The sequence below is a fragment of the Dasypus novemcinctus genome, chromosome 18 (genome assembly GCF_030445035.2).
Source record: "Dasypus novemcinctus isolate mDasNov1 chromosome 18, mDasNov1.1.hap2, whole genome shotgun sequence".
Taxonomy (NCBI): domain Eukaryota; kingdom Metazoa; phylum Chordata; class Mammalia; order Cingulata; family Dasypodidae; genus Dasypus; species Dasypus novemcinctus.
Window position 1 is genome coordinate 22,155,584 of NC_080690.1, and position 20,294 is coordinate 22,175,877.

Here is a 20,294-nt window from a genome sequence, read left to right on the forward strand (position 1 = left end):
TTGATCCCCAGTCCTTAAGCTCAGAGTCAATGATTTCTCACATCCCTCCTCCCAATCCCCTTCCAAACTCAAGAGATTTTTCTGGAAGGCAAGGAGGGTGTGGGTCAGGAAAAGCAGTACCTAACCCATGGCTGAACACCAAGAGCCTTACATGTCCTCTCAAGGGGTGAGTGCCCAGATGACTAATGCTCAGTGTGCCACCTACCACATATTCCCCAGGGACTGGATCCTGGCCTAGGCACGTTCTAGCAGCCTGCAACACTGGGTGTTATGGAAGCACACTAACAGCCCTTCTCACATTTCTTGGACCTCCTCTCCTCCACTTTGACAAAGCACTTGGGAGTCAGATCCGAGACCTCTGTGATCCTGAATTCTGGAACCTCCCTTTCTGACCCCCACCCTGTACCTTTGGACAATACATACTCCCCCTTCCCCCCCATTTCACCTTGCCAGCACACTAGATGCCCCTGGCCTGCTGCAGGTCCTGGCAAGCCAATCCCCAGTCATGGGCATGCCCCCTGCCAGGCTTCTCCCTTTCTTTCCTGTAACACTGCAAACCAGCATTACCATGCCTGCCAGCTACCAGGTACACCTCATTCCCCACAGGAATGGATCAAAATGTCTTTACTTTCCTCAAGTCCCTAGTCCACTCTTGCCACTCTATTTTCCAACAGAACACTAACCTTCTACATATTGTAAAGCAACTTTCTCAGGCATGAAACCCCTCAGCTTCCCTCCCTTCCATCACCATCCTCCTCTCTTCCTTGTCCCATCTCAAAGGAAAGCAGGTGGCTTCCAGCCACCTCATCAAGAATCTTATCCCCTTCTAGACCTTAACATTACCATCACCTGACCCCCCAACCTCCGAATCTTCAGGACTCTCCTCACTGCCAAGTCTTTTCTATTATCCTAGAAACATACTTCCTTCACCTTAAGCTACCTACCTGTACTTTTCTTCCTTCCTCAACCTCTCAAATTCCTGAAGGGGTCATCAGCAGCCCTAGTTCTACTTCCTCATTTGCTGTTCACATCTCAATCTATCAACTCCACAAGTATTCATGCTTGCCACAGCTATCCTTTGTTTGAAAAACAAAACAAGATAAAGCAAAACAAAGACTTGGAACTCCTCTTGAAAATTCCACAGATTTGTCTGTACTGGGCCACATACCCTTATGGCCCAATTCCCTTTAAAAGAGGCATGTACATTCCAGTTTCCCGTAATTCCCACTTTCTGTTGTCTCCCTGCTAGAATATATTTTGTCCTTTATGATATGTTTGGTCCCTGTGGGAATTAAAGTTTGTGATTAGAGTTTATAAATTCCTTGGAATAAGGATCAGGCCTATCTTATTCACCATATTAGTCTTTTTGCAATTTCATTTCTCTACATCATCTGAATAGTTATCAGACCTGACTTTTGCCTTCCCTGACACTACACTTCTTTTAGTCTGCCAATTTTTCTCCCTTTTAATCTTTTCTACCCTTGATTTCTGTCCCCTCCATACTTAGTGCCTAATGGCATATTTCCTCCAAGGTCCCTCCTAATCCTCCCCTTCTCTCTACACTAGTGACTTTTTAAAAATTATTAAACCTTTTTTTTTTTTTCAGATAATTGTAGATTCACATACGGTTGAAGAATGTGAGAAGATTCCATGTATCCTTTACCCAGTTTTCCCCAAAGGTAACATCTTGCACAACTATAGTCAATATCACAACCAGCATATTGACATTGATCAATCAAGACACAGAACAGTTCCATCATCCCAAGGATCCATAGTGTTGCCCTTTTATAGCTATACTCATTTCTCCATCCCACCCCACCACAATGGCTTTTAAACTTAGTGGTCTGGAAATATCAGAAGCATGTGGGTAGCTTCTTTTTAAACTTCTTATACCCACTACGGGGATATATCAGAAGTGGGGACTGGGAGAGCTCCCCAAATAATTCTGATATACTACCAGTTGACAGTCACTGCTCATACTCCTTCACGCTCCAATATCAGCTACCCTTATAATTCTATTTTTCGTAAGAGATGTTTTCTAAGCGTGGGCCTGAAACCTTAATATTCTCCAGAGCAGCTGACAAGTCTATCGACTGGCCCCTAGCTACTACCACCAGAAAATCCTATGGCTACTGTGGCAGTTTGATGTTATTTATGAATTCTAAAAAGAGATATTAATTATGTTTGTAAACTGTCTGTTCCTCTGGGCATGATGCCCTTGATTTAAATTCAACGGTTTTACATTTACTTGAGTAAATCAAGGTTAGGGCTTTGATTCAACCATGTCATCAGGGCATGCAGGTCTGAGTCTCTGCACCCTTGGTGGGCTATATAAATGGACACTAACTCAAGGAGAACACAGAGGAAAAGAGATAGCTCCATAGACATAGCAGAGGCCCCAGGATGAGCAATGAACCATTTACTGGAGAGTTTGCAGCTGAAGAGACCAAAGCCCTGAACAGCAGAGCAGGTCAGGAAAGAAAGGAGCCCCCCACCCTACAGCTGAGATCAGAAAAAGCTGGGCTCACGGAGCCTTAAGAGGAAAGAAGCCTGAACCCTCACAGATATCAGCAGCCATCTTGCTTCAACACATGGCAACAGACATTTGGTGTGGAAGTACCTCTTATGGTACCTTGAGTTGGGAGGCCAGGGCCTTGTAATTGTAAGCTTTTGCCCCAAATAAATACCCTGTATAAAAGCCAACAGATTCCTGGTCCTGCGCATCAGCACCCCTTTGGCTGACTAATACAGCTACCCAAATCAAACCCCTTTAGCTCCCATGCCTTACTCTGGTCCTTTTCCTCTTCCTCCTGACGCTTGAGTTCATTCACAAATTGACCTCTACAGGGACCAGGGCAGTGACCCACACCATGCTCACCCATCCAGGAGGGGTGACAGGATGTCCCACAATGCCTCCACTCTGCCCCGGCTCCTGGCCCTTCCCAGGGCTCACAGACTCATGCATGTTTATCTCCTCCTGCCTTCAGTCAGCATCTGTGAAGTGAGTACCTATTCTGCCTCCACCACACTGCTCTCTAACTCCTGGCCACTCCCATACACAGATGGAGAGAATGCACTTGTGCAAAAGCTCTCAAAGAAAATCTGGAGCCTCTTACCTCACAGTAAACAATGTCTGCTCCATAATCCAGGGCCAGTAGCCTCATCGGAAGAGTCCCAACCCGTACCATAGGGGCTAAGATGACTTTGTTGTGGTACCACAGAGAGAGGTTGTTCACAATCATTTTTCCTCTGCTAGGCGCTGAAGAAGGGGAAAACAGAAATTCAAATGAAGAAACGTTATATCCAAACAGGATAGGCTTTTCTGTTTCCTTTCGATACATATTTTGTTTTCTTTTTCTCTGATCATAAAAATAATACATGATCATTAATTCACAGATTTAGTGCCTAATCTATGCCTATTACTGTTCTAGTCTCTTGGGATACATGAGAGACAAAACAGACAAAACCTTCTGCTCTGGTAGAGCTTTCATTCCAGTGGGGAAGCACTAACGAAAAAACAATTAACATAGTAAATAAATAAACTTCTATAGTATATTGGAAAGTTAGTAGTGCTAAGGAGGAGATTGAAAATGTTGGGAATGGAGTACAATTTTAAATAGAGTAGTCGAGGTAGGCCTCATTGAGAAGTTGACATGTGAACAAAGATTTCAAGGAGATTGAGGCATTAGACAAATTGGTATCTGGTGGAAGAAGGCACAGCAGAGGACAACCCCAAGGCAGGAGCTTGCCTGGTGTATTAGAGGAACTGCAAGGAGACCAACTTGGCTAGAGCAGAGAGAGGGGAAGAGAGAGTAACAGACAGCAGATATATAAAATAACAGCCAGAAGAAGATAGGGGGCCAGTGATCAGACCACTTGTAGGACATTTTAAGGACTTTGTTTAATCCCATGAAATAGGAGCCAGTAAAAGGTTTCAAGTAGAGGAGTGGCATGATCTGACTCATTTTTTTACATGATAACTTTGACTGCTGTATTTAAGAACAGACTGTTAAGGGGGCAAAGGTAAAGGCAGGGAGACCAACTAGAAGACGATTAAGGAATCAGTGTGAGAGGTGAAGGTGGCATAGACAGGCATAGGGTAGTGGAGGTTGTAAGAAGTGGGCCCATTCTAAAAATACCTTAGAGATAGAGTCAATAGGAGTAAAAAAGAAGAAAGGAAAAATCCCATGTCTCAGAGATAACTACTGTTAATATTACTTTCTTTATTCTAACAATACTTTCTTTACTCTCCCCTGGAAAGCCTTGAAGCTGGCACAGTGTGCTCTGCTCAGAGAAATGGATACTCACTGTCTCCACTTTCTGTTCACTCCTCAGGCTACTCCAACCTGGCTTCCACCTCGGCCACTATGCCAAAACTTCTCTGATTAACATCACCAATCCCCTCGATGTTGCCCCATCTACTAGGTACTTACCTCTCCTCATCTTACTTCACTAACAGCATATGACATGGCTGACCCTTTCCTCTTCCTTGGATCTCTCTCCTTCCTGGGCCTACCTGACCCCACACTCCCCTAGCTTCCCTCCCACCTCTCCAGCCCCTCCTTTTCAGTCTCCTTTGCTGGTTTCCATCTTCTCTACTCACATGTTGAGGTTCCTTCTTAGTCTTGGGTCCTCTTCTCTTCTAATTCCAAACACTCTCCCTTGCAAACTCATTTAATCCCATGGCTTAAAATATCAGCTAAATGCTGGCGATCCCCAAAAGTATCTCTATCTCATTCTAACTATCTAATACACAATGTCTCATGGGAATCGCTTACTAATATGTACAAAACTGAAATTTTCCACTTCCATTCCAAGTCTCTTCCTCTGTTCTTCAATTATTCATTTAACAAATATCTCCCAAGTCCCTACAATATGCCAGCACAGTGGCTAGCACAAGAGATAAAATGGTAAGGGGCCGGAAAAAAAAAAGAGTGGAAGAGAGGGGCAATGAAAAGGAGATACGTGTGAAATTACAGCTGGGCAAAATGCTTTGAAGTAGCTGTTGCTGTTACAGGAGGTTATAGAAGCCCACATCAGGAGGAAAGGGACTGGTCGGAATTGAGGAGAACTTCCCTTAAGGAATAATCTCTGATTCAAAGTCTAAAGGCCAGTACACGGGAGGCAAAATCTTTCCCCTTTCAGTAAGTGGCACCTCCACTCTCCTACTTTCTCATCCTTAACCTGCATTCCCCACACCCAACCCATCACCAACTCCTGTTGAAACCACCTTCAAAATATAACTCTAGTCTTCCTGCTTTTCTCTATGTCCACTGCCAAAACTGTGGACCAAGCCACACTCATCTCTCGCCAGGACTTCAGCACAGCCTCCTACTGAGTCTCCCCGCATCTATTCTTGCCCCTTCCTATTCACTCTCCTCACAATTACCAGCATGGCATTTTAAAAAGGCAACTCTGATATCACTCCCCCATTTATACCCTTCAAGGGCTTCCCGTTAAGTTTAGGAAAAACCTCCAAGCCTTCAAATGGCTCTGCATGATCTGTCCCTGGCTGCGTCTCCAGCCCCACCTTGTACCTTTCTCCCCTTCATTCTGTCTGCTCTGGCCTTCCTTTTAAAGTCAACCACACCAAGCTTCCTTTTAAAATCAAACACACCAAGCTCTCTGCTACCCTGGGGCCTGCCCACTTGCAGTTCTCTCTGGAACATTCTCCCCGACTCACTCATGAATACCTATACTAAGGCCTCCTTGTCCCTGTCCTTCAGGTCTCAGCTCGAATATTGCCTTTTTTGGAGAGATGCTTCCATGACCAGGCAATCTAGCTTCAGGACACATGAGCTCACAATACCCTGGGCTTCTCTGCAACTGTTATAATCCATGTGGCCATGCTTATTGATGTGGTTTCTTATTTAACTCCCAGCTCCTCTTCTAGGCCACCAGGACAACAAACTTCAGGAGGACAGGAAGCATGTTCCTTAATTCGCTGCTAGGTCTGTGGCACTGAGCCCAGTAGCTGGCCTTTAGCAGTTGTTTTATCAGTTGTGACTGAACACTCCTCTATGGTGATCAAGAGGATGCCTTCCTATAGAGTAGTCAGTCAATGCCAGAGGTGCCTAACTTGCCCTGCATCCAAAGAAAAGCTAAGAAGCCCCCACCCTTTTCACAGTTACTGTCATAACCACTCACCATGCCCTGAGGTCACATCCAAATCACCATTTTGGACCCGCATTCTCAATTTCCTACACCATGCCTTCTGAGGATTGGACTCCTCTATTACATTTTGAATACTCCCAATTTCTTCCTCAGACAGTAACCTTAACTTCAGTTGGGTGGATACAATATCCCATGAATTAAAAGTCTTTCAGACTGAACATAACACCAGTTAGTGAATGGAAAAACCTACACTAGTCCCTTCCATGTCAATTTTCCCAAAAACTAAGACCTAAAGTAAAGGTCCTTAGGGAAGTGGATTTGGCTCACCTGACAGAGCAACTGCCTACCATATGGGAGGTCCAGGTTCAAACCCAGAGCCTCCTGACCCGTGTGGTGAGCTGGCCCACGCACAGTGCTGATGTGCGCAACGGGTGCCGTGCCACGCAGGGGTGTGCCCCAAGTAGGGGAGTCCCACACACAAGGAGTGCGCCCTGTAAGGAGAGCCACCCCATGTGAAAAAAGCACAGCCTACCCAGGAGTGGCACTGCACACACGGAAAGCTGACACGGCAAGATGATGCAACAAAAAGAGACACAGATTCCCAGTGCCACTGACAAGAATGCAAGCAGACACAGAACAACACACAGCGAATGGACACAGAGAGCAGACAACGGGGGAGAGCAGAGAAGGGGAGAGAAAGAAATTAAAAATAAATATATAATAATATATTATATATAATATAATATATATAATAAATAAATCTTTAAAAAATAAATAAATCTTTAAAAAATAAAGGTCTTTAAAAGTAAAATGAAAGTCAATCAAGATTAAATAGAGAATTATCCTGTTTACTACTTAAAAATGCTTAAATGAGGAAAAACTAAAATGATATATTACATTTATAAGAGAAAGCAGCAATTTAGGATATCATGGTTCAGTTCCTGAGTTCTGGAATCAGTCAGACATGGATTTGAATTCCAGTTCTGCCTTCTGAGTCAATTAATTAGCCCAGTCCAGCCGTACCTCACCCTTCTAGAAGATGAAGTTCCAACAAAATCTAGGTCAGAGGAGTGCTGTGGAGAGTAAATTTGATGAGGCACATAAAGTATTTAGCGGGAAGCGGACTTGGCCCAGTGGATAGGGCGTCCGTCTACCACATAGGAGGTCCGCAGTTCAAACCCCAGGCATCCTTGACCGATGTGGAGCTGGCCCATGCGCAGTGCTGATGTGCGCAAGGAGTGCCTTGCCACGCAGGGATGTCCCCCGTATAGGGGGCCCAACGCACAAGGAGTGCACCCCATAAGGAGAGCCGCCTAGTGCGAAAAAAAGTTCAGCCTGCCCTAGAATGGCGCCGCACACACAGAAAGCTGACACACCACAAGATGACGCAAGAAAAAGAAACACAGATTTCTATGCCACTGACAACAACAGAAGCGGACAAAAAAAGAAGAACACACAGCGAATGGACAAAGAGAATAGACAACTGGGGACGGGGGGGAAGGGGAGAGAAATAAATAAATCTTTAAAAAAATAAAAAATAAAGTATTTAGCATAAAATTTCCCAGTATGCTTTTACATTTTCAATATGCTCTCATATCTACTGTTAAACCAGCAAGCATCCACTAGCTCTTAGTTTCAGGGTACTTTGTGAGGTGTTGATGGGAAAAAATGACCTCAAGGAGCTTTTGGGCTCTGCCACTGCCATCGTTTCCCAACTGAACCACGTATGGCAACAACCTCCAAACCAGTCTCTGTTTCTAGGCTCATCTCTTCCAATCCATGCTCCTTCCAGCAGCCACAAGGGTCATTCTAAATACAAATCAGGAGAGAGCATTGCCATCCTTGGGAGCCTTCCCCACTGACCTTACAATTAAGTCCACACTCCTTAAGATGGTATATAAAGTCTGACGCCTGCCTTCCACGGAAGCCTCATCTTTCTTCATTTGCCCTCTGCTCACTTAACTTCCCTACGGTGATCTTCAGCTACTCTGAAGTCTTTGTGTAGTTCCCCAAACCTGCCTGCTCTCTCTGGAGCTTCTAAACAAGCTGCCTCTGCCTAAGAGTCACATTCCTATTCGTCCACTCAACTGCATCCCACTAGCCCTTCAGAACTCAGCACAGATATCACGTCCTCTGGGTAGACTTCCCTAACCCCCATCTCCCAAACACAGGGTGAGGGCTCCTCCTCTGAGCTCAATCCTGCACTGGTACAAAATATACTCTTGTAACAATCTGTCAGTCCTAGGGCCTAGGAGCATAACAACATGGAAGTCCTCCCACAGAACAAGCAACCTAGCATGAGGTAGCAGCTTAGTATTTGTTGTAAAAAGAAACTAATAAGTGAAGTGGCAACAGGAGCAACTACATAGTTAATGCTTCAGCCACTGATGATTTCCATCATAACCAAACTGCATTTAAAGCTTCTTGGCAGGGAAGCAGATGTGGCTCAAACAGTTGGGTGCCTGCCTACCACATAGGAGGTCCCAGGTTCCTCCTGGTGCCTCCTAAAGACAGACATGCCCACACCTGCTGCAACGAGAGCTAGATGCCTACACCCCACACCGGCAAAGAGCAGGCACCTAAACACGCAGATGCCACAAAGCCAGCAGACACTGCAGCCCATGGGCAGCGGATGTGGCTCAGACCACTGGGGATCCCCTCCCATGTGGGAGGTCCCGGTTTTGGTTCCTGGTTCTCCTGGAGAAAAGAAGCAAACAAGGAGAAGACAGATAAGAGAACCATCTGGGGGAGGGATGGGGAGTAAATTAAAATAAATAAAAGGTAATTTTTTTTTATTAAAAAATAAAGCATCTTGCCATACCTCAGTTTGGTTATAGAGCAGATGAATTACTAGCCCACTCCCTTGCTTACCCCACAGAGGACTATAAGACCTTTATCCAATTTGTATGGAAACCACCACTCGAGTGAACAAGATTCAGGGAAGGAAGCAGCAGGAGAGGAAGTTGGGACCATATTCTTGACAGTGATTAGAAGACAATTTGTAGGCAATGGAGATCCCTTGATGACTTCTGAATCAAGGGGTGACATGCCATGGCTGTGCTTTAGTAAGATCACTCAGGCAACAGATGATGGACTGGAAGGTGAAAAGTAGGAAGTAGCAAGTTAGGTTAGAAAGATGGTGAAAGGAAATGGCATACAACGACAAGTGAACAAGAGCTGACAGTAGTGACAGTAGAATGTTGCAAAAGTGAATGATCAGCATTTGCACAAGTCCTGATGGAGGTAGGAACATGGAGGAATAGTAAAGGAATAATAATCACTCTTTTTTTTTTTTTTTTTTGCAATGCCTTACAATTCCCAAAATCTTACATTTATAGTAGTGGGTAGTGGTTCTCAACCTTAGGAGCACATTTATAATCTTCCACAAAGGTTCTTTATAATACCAATGTCCAGGCCTCACCCCAAACCAATTAAATTAAAATATAAACTACATGAGGCAGGGATTTTGCCTGTTTTGCTCACTGCCTGTTTGAACAGTGCCTGGGACATACAAGGTCCTCAGTAAATATTTGTTGAATGAATGAATGACTCTGTACCACTATTACCTGAGGTCCAAGGAAAAATATTTAGTTTTTAAAACTTATGGAGTAATCAGGCAACTTGAGTTACCATAGCAGCCCTGGGAGAAAAAAATACTATCAAGTTAAGCCACTGCCCCAAGGAGCTCACAACTTTTGGTACAATAAGTAAGCCCTTCCTACTTCTAAAGCACTGTATCATGAAACTTGTGTATCAATAAAAACTAGAGGTTACGCAGAATCTGCTAAGAATAGGAGGAAAAGAGGGGACTTAACATAGTGTCTGATGAGTGACAGGAAGAAATTAGGAGTCACAGGTAATGACAGGCTCAAACAGACTCTAGCCCCTTTAAGACTTTGAGTAATCATATTGTAAAGGCACAAGCATGAGGAGAAAGCAGCCATCTAATAAACAGCTATCCTGCCTCAAACATTTGCATAAAACCCAAAAGCAAATACATACCTATATACTTATTGTAGCAGTTTGATATGGGTATGAATTCCAAAAATAGATATTGGATTATGTTTGTAATCTAATCAGTACCTGGCCCTGATTGAGTTATGATTAGGGCAGATAAAAGGCATGGCAAAGAACAGAGTTGAGGGTTTTTTGATGTTGGAGTTTGATGTTGAAGCCTAGCCCCAGGAAGAAAGGAACCCTGAACCCAGAGAGAAGGAAGACCCTGGAAGGGAGGAACCCAGGAAGCCTGAACCCTTGCATACATCGGCAGCCATCTTGCCCCAACACGTGAAAATAGACTTTGGTGAGGGAAGTAACCTATGCTTTATGGCCTAGTAACTGTAAGCTCCTACCCCAAATAAATATCCTTTATAAAAACCAACCAACTTTTGCTATTTTGCATCAGCACCTATATATTATTCTTTACTGATAAGTCCTTAATATATCCATTCTGGCTTGGTGCAAAGCAATTCTTTGTTTTATATCTGAAAGATAATGGCACATGGAAATGGATAAAACCTGTCCGGTCAAACATCTAAGCAGCTAAATATTTAGCTAGGGAACACTGAGCCCTGAGGTCCTGGGAAGAATCATAAAAGAATCATAGAGTCACAAAATTTGGGGGTATCCTTAAGACCAACTCCTACTTATCTCAAATGTCCCCCACTTCAGAACCACTGCTCTATCCAATGTCTGTTCACCTGTCACTCCTCAAAACTCACTCCTCTCCTGGTTTAACTGATGATTCTCCAGAAAGTCTACTCATGTATCAAAATGGTATTTGAAACTTCAAGTCTTCATATTTTCAATGGTATTTGATGAAATTAAAACACTTTCTCCAGATGTTAAGAACCTCCTAGGTGATTAGTTCACAAACATTACCTCATCTCCCATGCCAGGCACTGTGGACTACAGAAAATATTTTTTGTCCATTTTCCAAACCTGTTCCTTCAAGAAGTATAAATGAGGTAGTGTTTTTTTCATTTTGTTTTGTTTTTTCAACCTGAATATCTGAATTAAAGTAAAATACTCTGCCTGCCGGGGCTATGTGCCAAGAGCCATATATAACCAACTGGTCACTCAGTAGGGTAGTAGGACTAACACTATCCAAGCAACTTAAGACCTGAGGGGAATGGGCCACAAGGAGATGAGTTGAAGGAGTAGATAGTGAAAAAAATAAAAATAAAAAATGTAAAAAAGGAGTGACAAGAAAGTGGAGAGTGAACCTCGACTGAAAAGAAAGGGAAAAAGTGTGAAGGGATGGGTCGGCTTGAAATAGCCTGAAGACCTTATCTCTCACTTCACAGCGAGAATAAGCTAAAGGTTTGTTGTCTGGTATATAAATAAGACCTCGAGGAGGGTGAACCTAGATCTAGGACTCCCGGCCTTTGTCTCAGCCCCCAGGTCTGACCATTCATTCAGACAGGCAACAAGCACGTGGATCACATCTGGGGAAACCTCTTCACACCCTCGGAGTTTACTTCGCGTGGTCGACATGAAACAAGCCGTCACAGCGGCGAAGAGAATCGCAGAACACCCGATAGCCAGAAGCCCTCCCCCCTCCTGGACCATAAGGCCAGGGCCCTACCGCCGCTTCCGTTGCCGGCCCTCAGCCCAGCCTCTATCACGCGCCCTTCCCCCAAAGACCTCCCAGACTTGCACATCGCGCTACCCTTTAAGGTCCAACAGACCTCTCGGCCGCTGAACTTCACAAAATCACCCCTCCTCACCGGCTCGCCTGCTCCGCTCCTTAATGAGTCAAGTCGGCCACCGTACTAGCGCACTCCTGACGCCACTCTCGTGCGCCGTTCCCACAACCAGAGAAGGATGGCTCTGTTGCAGCGGACGCCGTTCTTCTTGCTCACACCGCAGTTGCTCTTGGCGCTCCGACGGAACTTCGCGGTCCCCGGTTCCGGAGAGCCCTTGCCGGTGGTACGCATTCCGCAGGCCCTACAGCGGCGGCAGGAACAGCGGCAGAACGGGCGGCAGAGCGCCCTGCGGCCAGTGCTAGTGCGACCTGGCCGGCTGCTGATCTCGGCGCGGCGGCCGGAGTTGAGCCAGCCAGCGCGCCTCACTCTGGGGCGTTGGGAGAGTGCGCCGCTAGCTTCGCGGGGGTGGAGGAATCGCCGCGCGAGAGGGGACTACTTCTCTATTGAGCGCGCGCAACGCGAGGTGCCCGCACTGCCGAACGTCGCGTCCGAGGGTAGCTTCGCGGAACTGGGCTTGGAGCCCCGGGTGTTGCGCGCACTGCAGGAGGCTGCGCCGGAAGTCGTTCGGCCTACTACCGTGCAGTTGAGCACTATCCCCCAACTACTTCGCGGCCGCCACATCCTTTGCGCCGCAGAAACCGGCAGTGGCAAGACTCTGAGCTACCTGCTACCTCTACTTCAAAGGCTCTTGGTCCGACCCAGCCTGGACTCTCGCCGTGTCCCTGCTCCCCGGGGCCTGGTCCTTGTCCCTTCCCGAGAATTGGCCCAACAGGTGCGGGCAGTGGCCCAGCCATTAGGCAGCTCCTTGGGCCTGCAGGTGCGGGAACTAGGGGGAGGCCACGGCATGAGGAGAATCAGGCTGCAACTGTCCAAACAACCTCCAGCAGATGTGCTGGTGGCCACTCCAGGGGCTCTGTGGAAAGCCCTGAAAAGTCGCCTGCTCATCCTGGAGCAACTCTCCTTTTTGGTATTGGATGAGGCAGACACACTCTTGGATGAAAGCTTCCTGGAACTAGCGCAGTATGTCTTGGAGAAGAGCAATATAGCAGAAAGCCCAGCTGACTTAGAAGACCCTTTGGATCCCAAAGCTCAGCTGGTGCTGGTGGGTGCCACACTTCCCGGAGGTATGGGCCAGCTGCTGAGTAAAGTCACTAGCCTAGACTCTCTCACAACCATCACTAGTTCCAAACTCCACTGCATCATGCCTCATATCAAGCAGACGTTTATGAGACTGAAGGGAGCAGAGAAAGTGACTGAGTTGGTACAGATTCTCAAGCAACATGACAGAGCGGATAGGACTGGCCCCTCGGGAACTGTTTTGGTCTTCTGTAATAGCTCCAGCACTGTGAACTGGCTAGGATATATTCTGGATGATCACAAAATCCAACACCTAAGGCTGCAGGGGCAAATGCCAGCCTCAATGAGGGTAGGCATCTTTCAGTGCTTCCAGAAGCGTTCTCAAGACATACTTCTCTGCACAGACATAGCCTCTCGGGGCCTGGACAGCACCCGTGTGGAACTGGTTGTCAATTATGATTTCCCCCTCACCCTGCAAGACTACATCCACAGAGCAGGGAGGGTTGGTCGCGTGGGGAGTGAGGTGCCAGGCACCGTCATCAGCTTTGTGACTCATCCCTGGGATGTGAGACTGGTTCAGAAGATTGAGCTGGCAGCTCGCCGGAGGAGAAGCCTTCCAGGACTAGAGTCCTCAGTGAAAGAGCCTTTGCCCTATCAAACCTGATTTGAGCTGGCCAAAATGTGATGCCCCAAAGGGTGAGTTTCGGGGAGGAGGGGGTGCAGAGAGTTCACTTGTTGATAGGAAATACTAGACTGTCATGTCACCGTGTCACCTCCCTGAGGGCCTGATGAGCTGCTGTCTGCCTTCAGAAAGTAAGCTGCTGGCCAGCATTGGACGATGAGCTACTGTGCTTGTCTCTCTTTCACATAGCATGTGAAAAATAAAGTGGATTTTATTTGTATCGTGTCATGATTCTAACAAGTCATTGTGTACATAATAATGTTTAAGTCGCCTCTAATAATAATTACCATTAGGGTAGAATTTAGGGGATTCTGCGAAGATTCAGACCCCAAACTATCACATATAGGACAAAGACTTTCTGTTAGTGTTTTTAATTTCTTAACCATGGGAAGTAGATTTGGCCCAACAGATAGGGCGTCCACCTACCACATGGGAAGTCCAAGGTTCAAACCGAGGACCTCCTTGACCTGTGTGGAACTGGCCTACGCGCAGTGCTGATGCGTGCAAGGAGTGCCCTGCCAGGCAGGGGTGTCCCCCACGTAGGGGAGGCCCACGCGCAAGGAGTGCGCCCCTTAAGGAGAGCCCTCCAGCGCAAAAAAAGTGCAGCCTGTCTAGGAATGGCGCCACACACATGGAGAGCTGACACAACAAGATGATGCAACAAAAAGAAACACAGATTCCCGTGCCACTGACAACAGAAGCGGACAAAGAACACACAGCAAATAGACACAGAGAGCAGACAGCTGGGGGAGGGGGGCAAAGGGGAGCAGGGAAGGGGAAAGAAAAAAAAAGTTGTAAAAAAAAATTTCTTAACCATTTAGATTTTATTTCCTGGCCTTCCAAAAGTATCTTTTAGGGCAAGGAAAAAGGGGGTTTGAGTAGTTTAGAGTGAGTTTTTCTGCACCAACAAAGGCCAAGGCAAGCTTGGCCACTCTTGAGATCCCTCAGGAAATACTGGCAGAAAAAAGCCTGGTACAGAAGTATTGCTTGGTGTGCATTTCCAACCTCTTTTTTTCTATCCCATCTCTCAGTGGTGAAGGATTAAACTGTCTTAGAAAACTAGCAATATAACCTCATTATCTCCTGGGCTCCAGTCTCTGCAGTATTATAAAAGCTTTGCCTGAAGTAAAGAATAATTGAGAGTCAAATATATTACTTGGCAAAATTACTCAAAAATACTCACACTATAAAGGATAAGGTTGCAGAGTACAGCAACGGTCCCAGAACAAGCTTTACCAAAAGGGAATACGTAGTAAATGTACACTCAGCTCTTGTTATAAGAAGAAGAAATTGAGGTAAAAAGAGATTTTAAAAATTTGCTTGAGTAGGTAGAGCAGAACCTGGTCTGTCTGCACCAAAGGTTGAATTCTCAAGCATCATGCCAGCTGTTTTTCTGGGATATTCCTTGTTTATATCTGTTGCCTGGTATAGTTTTTGTGTTCTTTTTCATTTTGTTATCCCCCCTTCCCCCCCAAATTGCTCCTTCATCTGTTTGATTGTTGTTGTTGTTCATTTTCTGCTAGTTGTTTGTTTTCTTTAGGAGGAACTGGGAACCGAACTTGAACCTTCATGTGGGCAGCAGGTGCCCAACTGCTTGAGCCACATCCACTCCTGATGTAGTTTTTAATATCTCAAATTCTGACCCTCAAAAGTGTCCCAGCTGAGACAATAAATAAGTTGGTCATTCTAGCCATGGACCATTTGCTGCAGAACTTCCCAGGAAGCTTGTTAAAGGAACACATTCCTGGGCCCCATTCCAGATTATGCTCTGAGGGCTGGCCCAAGAATCCATGTTTTGCAGATTCCCTGCATGATTATATGACCCTCTTAAATTGATAAACCTTTTGTCCATGCTGCACTGCCTTCCAAAGTCCCAACCAGGTCCTTCTATGGTATCAGTTCCCTACCAGATCAGAAGCTCCCAGACTCCCTCAGTACTCTTCCTTTTTCTGAGTGGCCTCATGGTGACCCTCCTGCCAGGATAAAACCTCCCTGGGACCCTTCCATTCACACTTCTCCTACCACTCCCCACAGGCAGTCTGTTCTAGTTAGGCTTTACATCCATCTGTACCACACAAAACTCAAGGAACTGAGGTGAAAGGAGGTGCTATGGCTCTCAAGCAGAGCTACCCAAACTCCAAAACAGTCCCGTCGGTCTTTACCTCCTGGTTACATCCCCTCCCCAGTAAGCAAATGTCCCAAATCTCTGCTTACTCAAGGATAGCAACAGGGAGTTCCCTCATAAGGAAGGCTATTCCATCTTCAGAGATCTCAATGCCAGGAAGTTCTTGGCCATGCTGAGCCAAATGTGGTGCCCCAGTGTGTGCCTCATCAGGGTAAGGGGAGAGTTGTTTTATTTCCTCTTCTGAGCACTGTACAGGACCAAATCATCTTTCATTAGTACCTTTTCACAGTTGACATTTTGACCTGGGCTGCCACTGAAACCTACCTCCTCCTTCCATGGGCATGGATTTATTGTCATTGTCTTTTTTTGAAGGAGGGGGAGTATTATTATAGGGGTTGTCAGTTTTGAATTTCATGTTAAAATAGGCCCATCATTCCCACTTTGTGAAATCATCTGGGACCTTCATTCTGCCAGTGTCATGTCACCCTTAAACATGATTAGTTTTCACATCCTTGTCAGATATAAACATGAAGCCTTCACTGACCCACTACCATTGAGCAAAATACCTCTCCACCACCTGTGTAATCCTGGGTAGACCCCTTAACCTCTTGATTTTCTTGAGTCCTTATCTACAAATTCATACTTAGAGCAGGACAAGGTAGAGAACAGTCTGTCTGCTTTTATTTTTCCCAACTGGAAGGTCCTCCCTCTCCTCTCCACACATCCATATCACACTTGCTCTTCAGGCCCACCTCTGAGAAGCTTTCCTATTTCCCAGTCCATACAAATCTCTGCCTCTTCAAGTGTCAAATAGGGTCAGTGCCTTACAACTTAGCTATCTCTTAAGTTAATCTTGTACCCCTCAAGGAGGTCTTAGAGTTTGAGTTTCTCTTGTTTGGGTCACTTGGGCTGTGCTAGCCCCACAGGTGTGCTCCACAAGGAGTGGCTACTTGACTAGGGCATGGGTGAATAGGACCAGATGTAAGGGTCCAGACAGGGTGCCTCTCTGTATCAACCCTGCTCTTCTTCACAAAACCCCGAGAGCCTGAAGCCTGCCCCTCAAGTCACAGATTCCTATGTGACCTCACTGGGTAGTGATGACATCACAGGCTTTCTCACTGTTTCCATGGAAGGGTAACTACGCAAACGTAGTGCCTCGGGGAAACTTCCCTACCAGTTCTCTACAAGATACCAATCCATTTGGTTGCCTGAGAGAGAATGTCCGACCGGATCTTCTATATTCACTCTAACTTGTCTTCTGTCCCCTGGGAGGGCAGCACAGCAGGTAGGCCTAGGTTGGGCATCAGTCTAAGAGGCTTTTGTGTACACACAACCTCACTGGGCTGCCACATGTCGCTTTGGGCTTGCCCACCACACCTCGGAACTTGCCCAGCCATAAGGAGTACCAATGGCTTTGAGTCAGAGGCTCCTTCAGGGACCTGCAATGTTCCTGCTTCCTGCTTCCTGCTGAGGGCAAGTGAAGTATCATCCCTGGGCAAATGTTGAGAAAGGTCCTAAACTTTACAAATTTAGCCTTGGCTACAGGATGCTGCCATTCACATCCTTTCCTGAATGTTGTTTTTGTTGGCAAGTGGTACACAGAGCAGTCTGAGGAAGAGCTGTTGAGAGCCATTCCTGTCAGACCCAGGCAGTTTACCATGCTGTCATGTCAAAACACTCATGGGTCCCCTCAAATACATGCCAGACTGAGCCACTGATACTGGGGAAAAGGGTGGTATCATTGAGCTGGAAGGAACAGAAGAACCAGGGGAGAGATGAAGTGATCTTGAGACTGGAGGTCAAAGAAAGGGTCCCAGGAGGTTGAGTTAATGTGAGAAGTGCCTCAAGCCCAGACTTGGTATCCAGAATTTGGCTCTGAACCTCCTAGTCACTCTGTATCAGTACTTTTGCCTTTTCCTAATCTAGATAAAAGTATCAGAGGGCTAGAGTTCAGTGTGGTTGAAACAGCCAGCATGAATAGGGCCAAAGATGCGCAGAGGGTCCTGATCACAATCGTTTTGGGGTTCTAGTGTTCTCTTTGGGAATGGGAAACAGATCCCCTAGTCCCCTGCTGCTGCCATAATCTCCACAGAATTGCTTTTGCAGCCAATATCCTTTCTCAAGGGGACCCGTGGAGGTGACGGGCCAAAGCTGTGTTGCCAAACAGATAAGAGGGCTTCAACCAGAAACAGAGAGGGGGGGTCCTGGCAGCCCTCCGGAAAGCAAACTTGACTGATCAGTTCTGGTTTTCTTCCCAGCAGCAGTGGCTCCCATTTCTCCTCCTACACCCGGTCACTACCATGTCCTCTACCGAGGGTGTGGTGAAACCCAGGTGGGCTGGCATGGGGAGACATACTGCCTGATTGGAGGCTACCGGGTCTATGGGGATGCTCCTGTGGCCACCCCAGCAAAGGCAGAAGCAGAGAAGCCAAGCCCCAGCCGGGGTCCCAAGAGACGCCGAGTTCTGGCACAGTCGGACCAAGACCCAGGTTGCTCCGGCCCCAAAATTCGCCATTTGCAGCATGGTGGAAGGAGGCTGACCCCCCAGAAGCTCGCTGGCTGAGCCACTCAACGGAGAGGACAGATGTTTAACTGCCTAAGATCTCTAGTGCCTCTTGCTGCAGTGACCCCCACTGCCCACCACTGGAGATAGAACCTGAGTTTCTATATGAGCCTTCCCCAGCCTGGAGCCCCCTCCCATACCAACCAGCCATTGGCAAGGAGCCAAAGAAACTGAGGTTTGGATGAGAGGCTGCTTTGAACATCCCAGGGACCAAAGAAAACCAAATGTTCCTCTGCTTAATCCCCTAGAGACCCTTTTTGGGCAGAAGAAAGAAAAGTCTGCACTCTGTTAGCCGAAGAAGAACCAGGTGCAAAGAGAAAGCTGGGTTTACTATAGGGCCTCCTCCTCTGAGCTGTTCATTGCCAGTAGCTACTGGCAGAACCCAAGAGGAGCTGGGCTTCATGAAACTGGAGGAGACCAGAAAGAAGCAATCTGTGGCTACCCAGGGAGCCTTCCATCTGGGTCCTAGGAGGCAGAAAAGAGAAACCCAGGGAGACCTGCTCCCTGAGCAGGGTGAGACTGGAGAGTTGAACAGTAGTCCCCTATGGCTCACGTGCTCCTTTACTTCTGACCCTTTCTGGCCCCAGTGGGGTCCCTACTGCCTAATAAAGTGATTTTCTATAACAGTGTTTGACTTGAAATCCAGCCTGTCTAAGACGAGTCTCCTAACCTCCCTGTTCCTCAAAGTATATCCCCACTTGTGGTACCCGGTCCTTCTGTCTCCAAGAAGGACCCTTGGGTTTAGCTTCTGACTGCATGGCTCCCTCACTGATACCTGTGTGAACTGGGGCAGGACACGGGCAGATTCTTATGAAATGAAAAACCTGTGTGTATGTGTGTGTATGTGTGTAGAAGAGAGACAGGACTGAGAAGTTGCTGTTATCTTAGCAACCCATTCATCTATCCATTTATTCAACAAATATTTATTGCACATCTGTTACATACCAGTTACTTGCTAGTTGCTTGGGATATATTAACAAATGAGATGATCAAAGCCACTCTCCCAAGACACCCACAAACTACAAGAAGAGAAAAACAAGTAAATAATTTCAGGTAGTTATAATCGCTGTAAAGAAATAAGGCAGGAGAAGGGGATAGAGTGATGAGGGGATGCTACATTACACAAGGTGGTCAGGGAAGGCTTCTTTGAGGAGGTGATATGTCAGCAGAGATGTTAGGGAGTTATGCGAGATGCCAGGGAGAGCATTCCTGGCAGAGGAAATAACAAGCTTAAAGACACCGAGGTAAGAATATTCTAGGACTAGCAGAAAGGCCAGTATGGCTGGGTACTGAGAAGAACAAAAAATGTGGATGGAGAGGTAGGCACCGGCCCAACCATCAGCCATGGCCAGGAGTGTGGATCTTGTTTTAAGTGTGATGGAAACTGTGAGAGGTTTTGAAGAGTGTGGTGAAGCTATCTGATGTAGACCACTCTGACTGCTGCATCCGATGGCAGTGAGGCCCTTGGCTGGTACCAGTGGAATGTCTTAACAGTTAAGGAGGGAAGTGGACTTGGCCCAAAGGATAGGGTATCCACCTACCACATGGGAGGTCCACGGTTCAAACCCCAGGCCTCCTTGAACTGGCCCATGGAGTGCCCTGCCATGCAGTGGTGTCCCCCACGTAGGGGTGTCTCCCACATAGGGGAGCCCCACGCACAAGGAGTGCACCCCATAAGGAGAGCCGCCCAGCGGGAAAGAAAGTGCAGCCTGCCCAGGAATGGTGCCACACACACAGAGAGCTGACACAAGATGACACAACAAAAAAACACAGATTCCCATGCTGCTGACAACAGAAGCAGACAAAGAAACAAGACGCAGCAAATAGACACAGAGAACAGACAACCGATGTGGGGGGGGGGGAGAGAAATAAATAATAAAATAAAATCTTAAAAAATTTTTAAAATTTAAAAAAAGCAGCCCAGGGGGAAGCGGACTTGGCCCAGTAGTTAGGGCGTCCGCCTACCATATGGGAGGTCTGCGGTTCAAACCCCGGGCCTCCTTGACTCGTGTGGAGCTGGCCCAT

The 20,294-nt window shown here is 46.7% G+C and overlaps 3 protein-coding genes across 7 annotated transcripts in view; 2 read left to right on the top strand and 1 right to left on the bottom strand.

Annotated features, from left to right (window-relative positions):
• Positions 1–11,956, bottom strand: part of DUS2 (dihydrouridine synthase 2) — a 38,164-nt gene extending 26,208 nt beyond the window's left edge. For 2 of the 5 annotated variants that reach the window (XM_058279822.2, XM_058279819.2), the window contains exons 1-2: positions 11,844–11,956; positions 3,117–3,259 (exon numbers count right to left, since the gene is read on the bottom strand). In XM_058279822.2, coding sequence (XP_058135805.1) covers positions 3,117–3,142 — 26 coding nt within the window. In that variant the 5' untranslated portion in view covers positions 3,143–3,259; positions 11,844–11,956. Of the gene's footprint in view, positions 1–3,116; positions 3,260–4,603; positions 4,698–11,804 lie in introns of those variants that run through there. The other 3 variants (XM_058279818.2, XM_058279823.2, XM_058279820.2) reach the window with 3 other exon arrangements.
• On the top strand, positions 11,941–13,806 carry DDX28 (DEAD-box helicase 28). The gene has a single exon (XM_058279817.1). It carries the CDS (start codon positions 11,941–11,943, stop codon positions 13,561–13,563), a length of 1,623 nt encoding a protein of 540 aa, XP_058135800.1. The 3' UTR covers positions 13,564–13,806.
• Positions 13,807–16,362: 2,556 nt separating this feature from the next.
• On the top strand, positions 16,363–18,895 carry DPEP2NB (DPEP2 neighbor). The gene is made up of 2 exons (XM_012525592.4): positions 16,363–16,991; positions 17,965–18,895. Exons 1-2 carry the CDS (start codon positions 16,925–16,927, stop codon positions 18,267–18,269), a joined length of 372 nt encoding a protein of 123 aa, XP_012381046.1. The 5' UTR covers positions 16,363–16,924; the 3' UTR covers positions 18,270–18,895.
• The last annotated feature ends 1,399 nt before the right edge of the window (positions 18,896–20,294 follow it).

What these genes read in the sequence shown, in the direction of transcription:
- DDX28 (XM_058279817.1), top strand. Translation starts at nt 11,941, where the DNA reads ATGGCTCTGTTGCAGCGGACGCCGTTCTTCTTGCTCACACCGCAGTTG.
- DPEP2NB (XM_012525592.4), top strand. Translation starts at nt 16,925, where the DNA reads ATGTCCGACCGGATCTTCTATATTCACTCTAACTTGTCTTCTGTCCCC. An exon ending in CTGGGAGGGCAGCACAGCAG is followed by an intron (nt 16,992 to 17,964) that starts GTAGGCCTAGGT and finishes TTTTCTTCCCAG; the next exon opens with CAGCAGTGGCTCCCATTTCT.